Source organism: Pristiophorus japonicus, chromosome 13 (assembly GCF_044704955.1).
Source record: "Pristiophorus japonicus isolate sPriJap1 chromosome 13, sPriJap1.hap1, whole genome shotgun sequence".
In the NCBI taxonomy this organism is placed as follows: domain Eukaryota; kingdom Metazoa; phylum Chordata; class Chondrichthyes; family Pristiophoridae; genus Pristiophorus; species Pristiophorus japonicus.
Window position 1 is genome coordinate 29,455,317 of NC_091989.1, and position 15,785 is coordinate 29,471,101.

At 50.2% G+C, this 15,785-nt stretch overlaps 1 protein-coding gene across 1 annotated transcript in view; it reads right to left on the bottom strand.

Moving 5' to 3' along the window:
• Positions 1–890: 890 nt before the first annotated feature.
• The window catches only part of flncb (filamin C, gamma b (actin binding protein 280)), a gene marked incomplete at its 5' end in the record, with an annotated part of 50,241 nt that continues 35,346 nt past the window's right edge, over positions 891–15,785 (bottom strand). The window contains 17 exons of the mRNA XM_070896736.1: positions 891–2,092; positions 2,303–2,506; positions 3,063–3,281; positions 3,614–3,790; positions 5,324–5,456; positions 6,010–6,125; positions 6,945–7,082; positions 7,238–7,507; positions 8,756–8,995; positions 10,637–10,759; positions 11,205–11,357; positions 11,888–12,091; positions 12,280–12,441; positions 13,189–13,362; positions 13,738–13,866; positions 14,387–14,527; positions 15,301–15,400. Coding sequence (XP_070752837.1) covers positions 1,905–2,092; positions 2,303–2,506; positions 3,063–3,281; positions 3,614–3,790; positions 5,324–5,456; positions 6,010–6,125; positions 6,945–7,082; positions 7,238–7,507; positions 8,756–8,995; positions 10,637–10,759; positions 11,205–11,357; positions 11,888–12,091; positions 12,280–12,441; positions 13,189–13,362; positions 13,738–13,866; positions 14,387–14,527; positions 15,301–15,400 — 2,871 coding nt within the window. The remainder of the gene's footprint in view (positions 2,093–2,302; positions 2,507–3,062; positions 3,282–3,613; positions 3,791–5,323; positions 5,457–6,009; positions 6,126–6,944; positions 7,083–7,237; positions 7,508–8,755; positions 8,996–10,636; positions 10,760–11,204; positions 11,358–11,887; positions 12,092–12,279; positions 12,442–13,188; positions 13,363–13,737; positions 13,867–14,386; positions 14,528–15,300; positions 15,401–15,785) is intronic.

Below are 15,785 nucleotides of genomic sequence, written 5' to 3' on the forward strand. Positions count from 1 at the left end.
CCAGAGGGACTGGAATGCATCATCACCCCCAGCAACCAAATTTTAAATTTGATTTAAGTTACTGTCTAAAGTTTAATTGTATCGGTTTTAGTGCCCCCCCCCCTTTAATCAGGGGACACTTGTATTAATGTTTCTACATAAAATAGTTGTAGAGCTGTTGTGGGAGTGGCTTAGGCACTTGTGAGTTAGGAGCCTGTGGAGGAAGGAGGTGCTGCAGCTACTGCTGTCTACCTACCTGCAACCAACCGGAGTCTCCAGGAGAGGAGGAAGAGGCCTATTGTTTTAACAGCTTAGGAGAGAGGAGGAAAGCAAGAGCTGCATAGGTGTACCCTTCACCCACCATCTGCAGGGTTAGAGCAGGTGTGCAGCCAGGGCTGGCCTGAATTAAAAATTAATCTCCCTGACACAGCCTTGAGCAAACCCAGAGAAATAAATCATCAGCCATTAACAAGAGTTATTTCCATTTCCTTTGAACACTTCAGTTTATTAGTTATAAACATATTGGAGATGGGGAAAATGGCAGTTTACCACCACCAAATGAGCATCATAGCCTGCCATGGAGGATTCAAGATCCTTAACGGTATCTTGCCCCGAGAACAACATTGAGGGCCATGGGATGGAGTTGAGAAAGACTGGAGTACTTGGAATGTATTGCTGATACTCCGAATATTAAAAAAAAGAGAGTTGAATAGGAATTGGTAAGAATTGAGTGTTGAGGGTTGTGTTCAGTTCCATGGCTGGAGAGATAGATAATGTGGTGTTTCTCATTCCTAAACCTTCCTGGGTTCCCAGTCCCATTCCCACTTCCTGGCATGAGAAAGATGGAGCTTGATGGTATCACAGTTACCTCTATATGGACAAACACACAATAAGGGAGAGGCGAATTGATGGCGAGTTAGCAGGTATATTTATTATTCTGCAGTTTCTTGCCAGACATAGGTTAATTTACCCAACACACAGACTTATCACTTCCATACAAACAGTTCTCTAGAAACGGACCGCGTAACAATTTCAAACACTGCTACCCACATTCCCAGGGGCACACCCTCGTGTCACTAGCGTGTGTTGCATGCTATCACCATCACACGGTCTAGCATGTTTTCACGAGCACAGCAGTCCAACAACCAATCGTCTTCCTCCGAACTGTGTCAGTGCAGGTCAAGTGGTCAGTATCAGGGCAGAGTCATGGTAACGAGTTGGGGAAACAGGATTAACCATCCTGTGAAGGGGCAGGGAGTATGGACGGAACGGAGGGGAGGATGGAACTGAAGGGGCAGGAAGGATGGAGTAATGATTAAAAGATCAACCCGTGTTGATGGATTGTTTTATTGGGGGCCCCTGACGAACGCCCTGGTCCGGAGGCAAATCCCGTAGCTTCACGCAGTGCTGCACTGTAGGTCCAGGATATTCCCCAGGACTGCAGCAACGGACTGGCTCATCAGACTGGGGAGCAGACTTTGAAAGAAAACCCTGAACAAGTTCTAGCGGCTGTGCGAGTCTCGAATCACAGGAGCCGAAAGTTAATGTAAAGTAAAGGTGAAACTCTCCCATGCTCTGCCCACAAGGAGCTGTAATTGGCCAGCCTAGGGCTGGAGCACCAGGGGGAAGGGGTGCGGAGACAGACACTCTGCCGATACTGACTCCTTCAACACCCTCCAAAAACATACAAAAATATTTCAACAGCTTTGAGCTACTAGGGAAACTCTTACAAAAGGAGAAGGATTTGCTAATCATTATGGCAAATTCAGGCAGTTTTCAAATCCATTTGGTTTGTCCAACGACCCCCTTGCTGGAGGGGGAGGGCTGTACTTTGGTTTTTAAATTAAGTGGGTGTTTTTGTAAATTTTGTGACAGTTCGGATCCTCTGAGAAGCGACGTGAAGGCTCCACTGGTCGATCAGCCGCTCAGGGGATGGTGGCGTGGAAAGGGCTGCCGGGCACGCTCTCGTCACCCCACTTCACGATCAGTATGTAGTCGCCTTTCTCTTTCACTGTGTATGTGACATTATAAACCCGGTTCCCCACGTGTTTCACGTACACCTCTTCACAGGGAGTCTTCGGACCGTGCACTCCCACCATCAACATGTTGGTTCCTGGAACAAACGAGATTAGGGTTACTTCTGGGTCACGGGGTCATAGCATGGGATCACAGTACAGGGTCACAAGGTCACCGCCCAGGGTCACAGACTCACCGCGCGAGTTAACAAGGTCACCGCATAGGTGACTCCGCTTCCCAAACCGTGAGGTTTGAGGCCTGGTTGCGCTGTGTGAACCCTTCCTGCCTTCTGATCCCTGACACCCACCTGCTTTGCTGCAGTCCACTGTGAAGTTGTTCTTCTGCCCAATGAAAGCCTTGGCCAGGCCAGGCCCTCGAGATACCACCTTGGTGGCATCAGAAGCAAACTTAGGCATGGCTCCATATCCAGCAACCGTGGCCGACTTGGTGACCGTTTCAACCAGGACAGTGGACGTCTCATGTAAACTGTGACCCCCAGAGAGGCGGACACCTGAAATAGGAAACACAGGCAGCCTGTGAGTTAGAGTCTGGCACCCAGCTCCCCACCTAGTGCAGGCCCCAGCCCTGGGGCCCAGCTGTTCCCAGCACTGGCCTTAGCTCAGTCACCCTGCTCCCCCCAGCACAGGCCCCTAGCTCTCCCATCACACCACCCCCCCACAGCTCGTTTTCTGTGCCTGCCCCGGCACAGGACCCAGCCTTGGGCCCCTAGCTTGTCCCCCACCCCCTCCACCAGCACAGGACCCCCACCTCCCTAGCACAGGCTCTGGGCCCCCAGCACAGGGTCCTGGCACCCCAGCTCCCCAACCCCTTCAGCACAGGTTCTGGTCCACACCTCAGACCCCAAGTCCTAAGCCCCCAGCACCAGAAACCAGCCATGAGCCCCCGGATTTTCTTCAAACAGATGCCTGTGCTCTGTGTAGCAGTCCGGATCAGGACCTGGAGGTTTGTGTGCTGGCCTTTAACCCAGAGATAATCTGTGGGACTGTACCCCAGTGAGAATCAGAGAGAGTCAGTGTCTGTGGAACCCATACTCCAGTCCCACTCACCTGTGACCTTGGCCTTGAACGGACTCCCAACGATATGCTGAGGTCCACCGTATTTGATAGTGATCAGGTAGTTACCAGGGGCCATTGGTGTGTAGATGACCTTATAACCCTCAGAACAGTCCTGGCAATCCATCTTCACTTTGGATGGGCCATCGATGGTGACAGAGAGCGCACCAGCGCCCGCGTCACACGTATTGACAATAAACTCCGAGGGCACCCCTGCACAGAGAAAGTACAATGGGCATCACCATGGAAACACACTGCCCGTCTATAGCAACACAACCGTACCCCATGATAGCAGAACCCCACAAACCTTACCCCTGCAATCATAGCTCAGGATCATGGAACCCCTCGATCAAACAGTCACGACCCCCCTTCCCAGATGAAACACCCACACCACCCCCCCCCCCCCCCACCCCCGCTGGATCAAACCCTCCAAACCCCTCGATTAGATTCCAGCCTGGAACTCACTCCGTTATGTTGTTTCATATCTTGCAGTTAATACATAATCTATTTTTAGATAATGTCAGGTATACGATGAGGAATTGTACCTGTGACTCCTCCCTCCAGTCCTGGGCCATAGGCAGAGACTAGGCCAGGATCCCCAGTCTGTTCTGGCTCTCCCACTCGGATCCTGAAGGGGCTGCCTGGGATGTGACAGGAATTGAACTTGACGTCTATCGAGTGGACGCCGTTTTCACGTGGAATGAAGCGGATTGCGAACTTATCTGTGAACAGAACAATATTTTCAGCATTCTGGTGGTTTCGCAAGAATGTGCCGTGTGGAGCCTGGCACGCTAAACAAAGTGATGAGAAGCAGCATGGAATGTTCCAGACTCTACGCCAACAGCCGTCACCCCACATCCTCCCTCGTGCTCAGTTATTTTGATTTGCTCCCTGAGGTTTTTGGGTTGCTCTTGACCTCTAGCAATGCTGCTCTCCATCAGTACCTCACCCACCCAAGGTGACTTGCCCTATCCTCCGCGATGTGCTTCTCCCCCTAATGTCGCCACCAGGATAGGAGGGAAGGGGAGGAGCACAAAGGGCCTCCGTTTTCCAAGTTAGCATCAGCCTAAAGTGTGTGTTCCTGTCTACTATCGTTAAGAAGCAGATAAAGAATGGGAATTTTAGTCGGGGTAGTAACAGAGCGTAGCCCAGACAGAGCAAAAGAAGAAACAGAATGCAACAAATGTGTCGAAAAACAGCAATAGCTGTGGAAATACATCAGAAAGGAAAACCCCTCACATACGAGAAGTCAGTCCACCTCCCAACTAGAAACGGGCCAGAGTGAAGGGGCTGAAGGTTAGGAGATGGTGGGAAGGCATCCTGCTCACTCCCCATACACCTCAATATCCCACCCAGTCAATCCACTCTCCCCATACACCTCAATAGCCACATTGTCAGGCTCTCCTCTAAATATTTATGCTGCAACTGATCATCCATCAGATTTAGAACTCTCCCACCACCAGCAGGTGGCACTGTGGGTGCAGGGACCAGATGCGAGAGACAGAGAGAGCGCAGCGGAAAGCGCGAGAGCGCCAGAGAGCGAGCGCACCCAAGTGCGAGCACGCAGAAATCACTGCAACAACCAGAGCAAACACTAAAAACCAAGCTAGACATCCCCTGAAGGGGTTAAGTGACCTTGTGCTGTCCTTCTAAAATTTTCTGAAAGTTATTGGAGGCTGCTGGGGCCTGGATCTCATGTTACAGATTAAGCTCCAGGCAGCTGCTGTGCGAGAGGCCACAGCACATGGTGTGGGAATGAGTTCTTATTCTGGGTCAGATCAATAACTCCCCACGGCTACATACTCTTCGTCTGTCTAGATCAGCTCCCACCTCCCCATCCCCCTCACTGAGCCTGATCTGCTCCAGAGGCCCCCCCCCGCCGTTCCTGTGAGGCGGAGGTCCAGTCAACACTCTACTAATCCCCTTGCTCCCTCTGACACACTGCATCAGAATTCCACGCTCTGAATTCAAGTGTCAATGCCCCATTGGTACCTCACCCGAGTCAGAAAATCCTGGCTGTTCACCACTGCTAATTTGGGTTAACTGTATGCGGATAGATTCAGGCCAGTCAGGGTGATCATACAATTTGGGGGGGGGGGGGGGGGGGAGGGGGGAGAAGAGCGCCAGAGAGGGAGCGAACAAGAGGAGCCAGAGAGATAGCGACAAAGGGAGAGAGATACAGAGGGAGGGAGAGGAGAGTGAGACAGAGTAAGAGACATCAACATTCCTCACCCCCCCCCCCCCAGGTCACTCACCGCTGTCCAGCTCCGACATGTAACATTCCTCCACGGCCCCGGATGGAGTCCGAACCTTCGCATCGATCACCCCTCTCGCTCCGTTCAACTGAACTGCAAATGAGGCCTGTTGATTCACTTTTAACCCCGACTCCTGGACACAGATTAACAAAATCTGAGAACGCTCTCCACATTCACTGCCTGAAGTCAGCAGCTCACTAATTAGACACAGAGTAAAGTTCCCTCTACACTGTTCCATCAAACACTCCCAGGGCAAGTACAGCAGGGTTAGATACAAAGTAAAGCTCTTTATCACCATTTCTTTCCTTTATTTCTCACACCAGTCATTCCATGCCCTCACGGAGTGAGGCTCTTGGGCTGTGTCGCAGGCATATTATGGGTAATTTTGTGCTGAGCAAAATCTGCAGCCGTTGATATTTCTGCAGAACCTGTGGCCAGTGTGTAGCCAGGACGGGACGAGATGTGTGGCCCGTCCCAGACCAGGAGTAGTCATAGCACCACCACCTCCCTCTAATTCCTCAGCCTGTAACTGTTCAGCTGCCAGCTTCCAATTCCAGAAAGCCCTCTCCACACTGCTTAGTCCCTCTCTGGCTAGCTCCAGTATCAACCACCACCAGCAGCTCCTCAGCCCTCTGCACCCACTCCTCCCTCCCCCCAGGGGCACAGCCCTGCGCCTTGGTCCTTACCTGGAGACTGGTCACAGTTAGCCTGCGGGCAGCGTCCGAGGGCGAGGCAATCGGAACAACAAATGGGGAGTCTGGGATGTGCTCATCGTTGAACTTGATGGATACCTCATAGTCACCTAGAAAAGAAAGGGGAGCCCAACTCTGGTCAGGAAGCTGTGTGAGAGAGAGAGAGAGAGAGAGAGAGACACACACACAGACATTTCTGGACTTTCCCCCGCTCCCTCCCCTGTCCAGCAGTATCCAAAATCTCTGCTCTCCCTTCTCCTCTCATCCCATCCTTTAGGGTACTCTTCTCCACAAAATCTGCCAAAATGGTTGAGGATCAGGGAACTGCAACAACCATGGGTGGGATCCCAGTGCTCAATGGCAGCTATATATGAAACCATGCACATCAAAGAGCTCTTTGTATTCAGTGAAAACACATCCACATGATCCCAGGCCAGGTTAGATACAGAGTAAAGCTCCCAACCTTCAGTGATTCAGTATCTGATTTACTGACCAGGTTCCTGTTCAAAGTGATCCCAGGCCAGGTACAGCATGGGTTAGATACAGACTAAAGCTCCTTCTACTGAGATGAGGAGAAATTTCTTCTGAGGGTTGTAAATCTGTGGAATTCTCTGCCTCAGAGATGTGGAGGCTAGGTCATTAAATATATTTAAGGTGGAGATAAGACAGATTTTTGAGTGATAAGGGAATAAAAGATTATGGGGAGCGGGCAGGGAAGTGGAGCCAAGTCCATGATCAGATCAGCCATGATCTTAAGGCGGAGCAGGCTCAAGGGGCCAGGTGGCCTACTCCTGTTCTTATGTTCTATACTGCCCCATCATGCACTCCCAGGGCAGGTAGAGCACAGGTTAGATACAGAGTAAAGCTCGCTGCACAGTACATGGTCACCCTCCCAACTTCCAGAGTGATTTGATGTCCGATATACTGACCAGGTTCCTGTACGATGTAGGAAACGCCACACGAGCCATCCTTACGATCCTCAAATGTGATCTCCGCTTTGCTTGGACCTTCCACGGCAATAGAGAGACCGCCTGCTCCAGCCTCACGGGTCCAGATACTGAACTCAGCTAAAAAGAAGAGAGCGTTAGAGCGGAGACTGCAGGAGGGAGATTCATGTGCAGGCCCACCCCCCACAGCCCAGCCACCCCAGCCCAGGTACTGGCCCCCTCCACTAGGGGAGGTTGCGCGAACCAAAACAGACAAGTAATTGTCAGAAACTCACCCGCCACTGCAGCGACACCACGCTCCAAACCAGGCCCCCCGGCACGGACTTTGTGAGATCCTCCCTCGCCCAGTGGTCCCACCGTGAACTGAAAGGGGCTGCCAGGGACATGTTGGCCTCGGTACTTGACGTTGACAGTGTGTGAGCCCATCTCCTGCGGTATGAAGCGCACGCTGTACGTGCTGTCATCTCCCTCGATAATCTCCGCTTCATCCATCTTCCCACATGGGCTGGTGACCTGTGCGGTCATCTCCTGGGCCCCAACCTCCACTGCCAAACAATAACAGTAACAGTTACAAATACTTAACCACATGGCAAAATCTCCCCTTTAAATACTGATTCACCCCCTCCCTTTTAAATATCAGGCCACCCCCTCCATGAAGCTCGTGGAATTGAAGGAAAGTTATTGACCGGATTAGGAAACTGCTGAGCGGCGGGACAGAGTGTAAGGATAGTGGGGAAGTACTCTAAATGCAGGATGTGACTAATGGTGTCCCACAGGGATCTGTGTTGGAGCCTCAACTATTCACTGTATTATTAACAACTTAGACGATGAGATAGAAAGCCACATATCCAAATTTGCTGATGACACAAAGATAAGACAGCACTGTAGATGGAAGCAGAAAATGACTAAGATATTAATAGATTAAATGAATGGGCAAAACTGTGGCAAATGGATTTCAATGTAAACAAGTGTGAGGTCATCCACTTCAGACCTAAAATTAATAGATCAGGGTACTTTCTAAATGAAGAAAAGCTGGAAAAGTTGACACTCCAAAGAGACTTAGGGGTCCATGTACATAAATTAAAATGTTATGAATAGGGACAGAAAATAATGAGACTAATGGAATGCTGGCCTTTATATCTAAACAACTAGAATACAAGGGGGTAGAAGTTATGCTGCAGCTATACAAAGCCCTACTTAGACAACACGGAGTGCTAGTAGTAGTTCTGGGCACCACATGGATATAATGACCTTGGAGGGAGTGTAACCATAGATTTACCAGAATGATACCTGGATTCCAAGGGAATTAAGAGGAGAGATTATACAAATTAGGGATGTATTCTCTGAAATTTAGAAGATTAAGGAGTGATTTGATTAATATCTTGAAAGCTTCAAGGGGAACGGATCGGGTAGATAGAGAGAAACTATTTCTGTTGGTCGGGAAGTCTAGGACTAGGCCTTTCAGGAGTGATGTTAGGAAACAGGTATACATGGAAAGTAGAAGTTTGCAACTGTCTTTTGCAAACAGCAGTTGATGCTAGGTCAATTATTAATTTTTAAAATGGAGATTGGTAGGTTTTTGTTAACCAAAGGAATTAAGGGATATGGGGCAAAGGCAGGTATATGGTGGTAGGTCACAGATCAGCCATGATCTCATTGAATGACCCGAGGGGCTGAATGGCCTACTCCTGTTCCGATGTGGTTATGTTCCCCTTTAAATGCCCTTTAAATACCTGGTCACCCACCCCTTTCCCCTTTAAATACTGAACCAACCCCGTTGGTCAGACACACACCCTCGGCCCGTGGGATGTTGGTGAAGGAGCCCAGGCTGTCACGGCCCAGGAACTCCCCGAACACGTTGTGGAAAGGATCCCCTCCGACCTGTGTGGACTCTTCCACTCGGACCTCTCTCTTGGTCTCCCCAGCCCTGGTTTTACTGATCTCTGTCCGCTCGGTGCGTGTGTAGGTGTGGCTACTGCGCGTAAAGGTCCGAGTCAAACGCTCCTGTGCAGACACCATCTGGAACCAGTTTCCTGAGGAAGGAAGGAAGGAAGGAAGGAAGGAAGGGAGAGAAAAGGACGGAAGGAAGGAAGAGAAAAGGGTTGGGAAAGGCAGGGAGGGAAAAAGGAAGGAGGGGAAAAGGAAGGAAGGGAAAAGAGTACAGAGACAATGAGTGAAAACAGCTTTCAAAGCCTCCTTGCAAAAACAGGGCCATCCCATCCTGCACATCCAATCCATCAGTGATCTACATATTAATCCATAAGAACATAAGAATTAGGAACAGGAGTAGGCCATCTAGCCCCTCGAGCCTGCTCCGCCATTCAACAAGATCATGGCTGATCTGGCCGTGGACTCAGCTCCACTTACCCACCCGCTCCCCATAACCTTTAATTCCCTTATTGGTTAAAAATCTGTGATTTGAATACATTCAATGAGCTAGCCTCAACTGCTTCCTTGGGCAGAGAATTCCACAGATTCACAACCCTCTGGGAGAAGAAATTCCTTCTCAACTCGGTTTTAAATTGGCTCCCCCGTATTTTGAGGCTGTGCCCCCTAGTTCTAGTCTTCCCGACCAGTGGAAACAACCTCTGCCTCTATCCTGTCTATCCCTTTCATTATTTTAAATGTTTCTATAAGATCACCCCTCATCCTTCTGAACTCCAACGAGTAAAGACCCAGTCTACTCAATCTACCATCATAAGGTAACCCCCTCATCTCCGGAATCAGCCTAGTGAATCGTCTCTGTACCCCCTCCAAAGTTAGTATATCCTTCCTTAAGTAAGGTGACCAAAACTGCACACAGTATTCCAGGTGCGGCCTCACTAATACCCTATACAGTTGCAGCAGGACCTCCCTGCTTTTGTACTCCATCCCTCTCGCAATGAAGGCCAACATTCCATTCGCCTTCCTGATTACCTGCTGCACCTGCAAACTAACTTTTTGGGATTCATGCACAAGGACCCCCAGGTCCCTCTGCACCGCAGCATGTTGTAATTTCTCCCCATTCAAATAATATTCCCTTTTACTGTTTCTCTCTCTCCTCCTCTTCTCGCCACCCCCCCCCCCCCCCCCCAAAGGTGGATGAGGGAGAAAGGAATAGAGGGATATGTTGATGGGTTAGATAAAGGAGGCTCGTGTGGAGCATAAATGCCGGTCTAGAGCAGTTGGGCCGAAAGGCCTGTTTCTGTGCTGTACACTCAATTTAAGAATTCGGCCTTTGTCACCAAAGCAGGGCGATTCCCACAAATCCCAATAGCCAGGAGAACTGAATTTGAAAGTCCTTTTCCCTGCAGCATCCCATAGATTCCCAGTCCCAAATGCACCCATTTCCTGACCCAGGAATTTCTATAATCAAAAACCCTATGACCAAATGTGGGTTGAGAGAAGCCATCCACTAGCCAGGGATAGAGAGACACCCAACACAGCAGCCTCCCAAAACAGATCCTTAGAAATAGTCCTCAATCAGCCACGAGCTTGACTGAACTGTGGAGCATCCTTCTGCCACTCAGAGCTGAACCTCGATGAGGATTCACTCATCCATGTCAGTGAACATCTGCAAGGATCCTTGTAGAATAGCATCCAAGCAACAAGTGTCAAACACAGGAAGTGATCTAAATAGGGGGTAGCTGAGGTTTATCCCATCCCAGAATAACCCCCCTAGGGTCTGTACGTACCTGGAATCTTCAGGTTGAGGTCACAGGTGCTGCCCACGGTGGCTATGGAGGGAGCCTGGCGTCTCCTGGTGATACTCTCCTTAATTCTTCCTTCGCCAGTCACCTTTACTGTAAAAGGACTTCCTGCAACACAACAACAGGGTCATAGTGACTCACTGGTTTACATGGTCATACACCAGGTCACAGGGTCAGAGCAAGTCGCTGGGTCAAAGAGACTCATCTTGTGGAACAACTCCTACAATCCACATGCTGTTAAAACAGAAACTTGTGTTTCCTAATCACTGCTTCATGATTTGTGTCACTTTTTTCAACATTGGTGATGCCCTTTACCGCGACCCTTGGCCCTGTCCCCACTGTCCTGCACCATGACCACGAGCCATTTACCATGACCCTTGGCCCCATCTTGCACCATGACCCTTGGTCCTGTCCCTACTGTCGTGCACCATGACCGAGCCCTGTACCTGGTGCGCTTTACTGCGACACTTGGCCCTGTCCCATGGATTCTCCGCAGTGAGTTTGGTTCCTGACTTGGTTATTATGTGAAGTAGGCCCGGTTTCCCACTCTTACCTGGCACATGATGGTCAGCAAATTTAATGTTGATGATGTAGTTGCCTGGTTCAGTTGGGCAATAGGTTACTTTGCAAGTTCCATCCTCCAGATCCTCACAATTAATGTCTACTTTGCTGGGACCCTCAATGGATAGACCGAGTCCTCCATAACCTGGGAGAAAGGGACACGAAACAAGCTCAGTCAGTACACACGGGTCAAAGGACACCCCTCGCCTCCCCAATAGACACAACCCCTCACTACCTTTAGGCAAATTTACAATCCTTTTCCCCACTTGATTGTTCAACCTAAACAAACACAGACTGCCTCACATCTACACAGAGCGATCCCATTACCCAAACAGCATTACGACTGGTGATTGGTTCTAGTTTTTGATCACCCCATCATCTGATCAAACCTCGCTGCTAAAGACCATTCACAGGACACAGCCCTGGATTGGAAGCAGGATTCTAAAGCACCAACCCTCCTTCCACCATGTCCACACAGGACTGAGAATGGTCAACTCACCCTTGAATCTTCACTTATTGCCCAGTCTCGTGACTAAATCAGCCCCCATTACAGGCTAACCCAGGAGTACAATTGTACAGCCGACATACATCTGTATCGATGGGAAATCTCTGGTCCTTGGGTCTGTATCGACACTGTCCTATGAAATAACTTTACAAAAGCGACAAGGCCCTTACCTGCACTTCTCGTGTCTACGATGAATTCGGACACCTCGAACGTCCGACCCTCTGCTAGGCCCTTCCCAGAAACCTTCACTTTGGTGGCGTCGCCAATCTCCGAGGCCCCCACCATGATCTTGAAAGGGCTGTTTGTGACGTGCCGGCTGTTTTTCTTCACACTCACCACATGCTCTCCCACCTCTTTCGGGGTGAATGAAATACCTGTTGAAAAGGGGAAAAATTAGGGCCAAATCATTCTACAACAGCCAATCACTCGTTGCTTCACATGTTGGCAGCACCTTATCAAACAAGACCCTCCCCTTTGGCAAGTTGCTAACCAATACTCAGTCTCTAACCGTGCCCGCCCATCAATCAGTCTCTGACCATGCCCGCCCACGTCTGGACCTTACCAATATGCCTATTAGGCAGTCTCTTCAGCAAGCAGGGCTCTTCGTTACCCGATGGAGCTTTGATGCTGGCATTGAGTAGATTGAGGTCGGTCTCTGTAATCTTCAGCGAGAATTCAGTTGATGTACCGACGTTGAGTTGCGATGTTCTCATCGAGTCGTCACCTGCACGGAATGGTTTCATCAACAGGATATAATTCTCAAGGATACTCTGAATTCCCGACACATGAGCCCAATTCCATTATTTGCAATCAGTCCTTCTCCCCTGATTGACCACTGGTCTGGCTGGAGGGCAAGTGCTGGTTGGGTACTTGACCATTGGGGTATCACAACCCATCCCAATATCATTCACCCAGCATCTACACATTCAGCAATGGATAGTCATCTGTTCCCTACCCCAAGGCAGGGGCTGAGCAGAGGATCCCTATGGGTACCTTGGCTGAGATCAGTGAACTCAGCAGAGTGGCTAAATGGATCACACTGGGCTCTGCTTTCACCCATCGCCCAATACAAAAAACCACCAGAAACCTGCTGAAAACACCAAGAGCCTTCTCCGGCTGGCGAGCAGGCAAGACCATATCATCGGTATCGATGGGAGAGATTGTTCACCCCTCTCCCCCTGCAAACCCCACCCTCACTGGCCCCTCCCTTCTGAATCTGGGTGATCTGCAATAGTGAGAACACACAGCCAGAGCTCAGAATGGACAAACAAATGCAACATACTTTCAAAATGGCCACAGGTGACCATCCCAGAGTTAGAGCTGCCCACTATCTGCCGAAGCCTTGTCAGCTCCTGACAGGAGTCAGTCAGAGAGAACAGAGGTTCCTCAATCATCGCCTGACACCAGCAGCTCAGAGTGAGGATTTGAGGAAGATGGAAACAAGCAATGAATGACGAGAGTGTGACATTACCAGTGATCTTGGAAGTGAAGGGACTCCCAGCAATGTGCTTGTCATCAAATCGAACGATGATGTTGTAATCTCCAGGGGCAGTGGGCAGGTATGACACAGTGCAGGTCCCGTCCTTATTGTCCTTACACGTGATCTCAGCTTTAGAGGGACCTTCCACAGCAAGAGAGAGGCCACCTACATGGAGAGGGAGAGGGAGAGGAAGAGGGTTATTACAGCAAATTGTTAAAAATACAGGAGACTGGGAATGAGTGAATCCCATTCTACTACCCATCCTATCATCCCAATTGTCCCTCTCCCATTCTATTAACTTTCTCCTCTCCCATATATATCTCCCCACCAGTCCCTTACCCTGCCTCCCCCCAGTCTCCTCTCCCCACCACCCTCCCCCAGTCTCTCACCTTTCCCCTAGCCTGACCCCCCACCCTCTGTCCCCCACCCTCCAGTCTCTTCCCCACCACACTCGTCTCTTTCCCCCCCACCATCCCTCTCAGTGTAGGGGCACTGCCAGCACCATCTGTTGCAGACCCCAGGGTTTCACCAGTCACATACCTTCCCCAGCATCCTTGGTGACGATGGTGAATGTTGCAGGTTTGTTCACCATCCCATGGCTCAGACCAGGTCCAAATGCAGTGACGTGACCACTGTTAATGGCATCCACGTAGAACTGCAGCGGGCTGCCTATAGCAGAGGAATAACAGTGTTAGAGTCAGTAAGGAGTCATCCACTCCCCCAGGGTGTCAGGGTCAGTACGGGGATCACCCCTCACCCAGGGTGTTAGGGTCAGTGTGAGGGGGCAGTACCTTCACCCTTCTCTATCAAGGTCAGAAACAGTTGCTGGTAACCAGACAGACACCCGCCGGGACAACACACCAAGACATTAGAACTTGAGACAGAGCGACATCAGGCTGAGGTAATGCATGGCTGTCACTTCATATGGCCACAGAATCCCAACATGTCACAAGGACAAGATGAGCGTTGGCAGAGCTCAGCCACAGGTCACCTCAGAAGATTGAGGTTTGGAGGCAGGAACTGACCCACTGGCAATAATGGGCCTCACATTGCTGCTGTTGTGCTGACAGATCAGGCTGCGAAATTCCAGATTGGGTGCAAGATTCCGGATCGGACTGGCAGTCCGGATAGAGTGAGATTCCAGATTGGGCGAGCAGTCTGGATTGGGCAGGAGAGTCCAGCCACACACCTGGAATGTGGTTCCCATCATATTTGATGTCCATCTCATGCAGTCCCTTCTCGACGGGAGCATATTTCACCGTGACGGTTCCATCCTTGTTGTCAGTAATATGCGGGCGACCAGTTTTACCAGATGGCATCCGGACTTCACCTGGGACAAGAGGAATGTTCTAGAATGAGACCCGAGTGAGACAGGAGAATGGCAGCTTTCAAATGTACATGTTCCACCTTTTTAAAAAAAAAATTTAACTTGGTGAATCACTAACCTTTCACCTTTGGGACCTGCAGTCAAATCCGGTCCAGAGAGAGAGGGTGAAGGGCTCCTGTCTGTGATAGGTCAGTGTCTGACCCAATGTCCTTTCACCTTAGACACCTGGATCAGGCATCAGTCTTGGCTCAGTGGGTAGCACTGACCTGAGTCAGAAGATCGTGAGTTCAAGTCCCACTCCAGAGACTATAATCCAGGCCAACACTCCAGTGTAGCACGGAGGGAGCACCGCACCGTCAGAGGGGCAGTGCTGAGGGAGCGCTGCACTGTCGGAGGGGCCATTTATCTGAGGACAAGCGGGGTCTCAGTTTGACGTAAAAAATGAAAGCAGAGCAGGGAACTTCTCCCGATGAGGTTGTGAAATGGGCATGTGTTCTTCCTTTCAAATCCAACCCAGGCAGCCCGTATGAAGGCCCCCTCTCGCTGATGGGTACAGGGTGGGGCGGTGGGTCAGACTATTGATCCCAATCTTCTAGCTCTCTGCTCTATGGGCATTCAGCACTTTTATTCCTAAAGTAGCACCAATGTACCACCACAGATCATAACACATGCCGCAGTACTGACACACCATGCCACGGAGCACCATAATGTGTGTCGCAGCACCAACACACCATGTCACCCTGAACACACGGTTTGAGGAAGCTTCCCAATCTCACCTGTGATTTCTCCCTTCTGGACGGTGAAGGGAATGACCAGGTTGAACGGCCGGAGACCATGATCCAGGACATCAACTGGGACAACAGACTCCTCGGTGGCCTGTGGGGATAAAGGCGAATGAACAAAATTCAACAATCGGGGCTTAAAGACCAGAGAGAGCAAACAGGAAGGTCTGCGATAGGCTATTAACAGGAAGTGACATCAAAGTTTATGGGATGTAGCAGTCTGAATTTAGTCCTGGACCAGTTCAGGAGACAGTGAAGATCTGTAAAAGGAAACATTGTCTGTAGAAGAGGAAAGAATGAGATGGGATGAGCTGCGAAACATGGCTAGAACGGTGACATGGACAACACCAGGAGCAGAGAGACAAAGAACATAAACCGCACTGGGATCGGGTCACATTCCTGCCATCGGACAGCCAGTGTTCTGGGATGAGATCACATACCTGACATCGGAAAGCCAGTGTTCTAGGGTCTGGCGACCA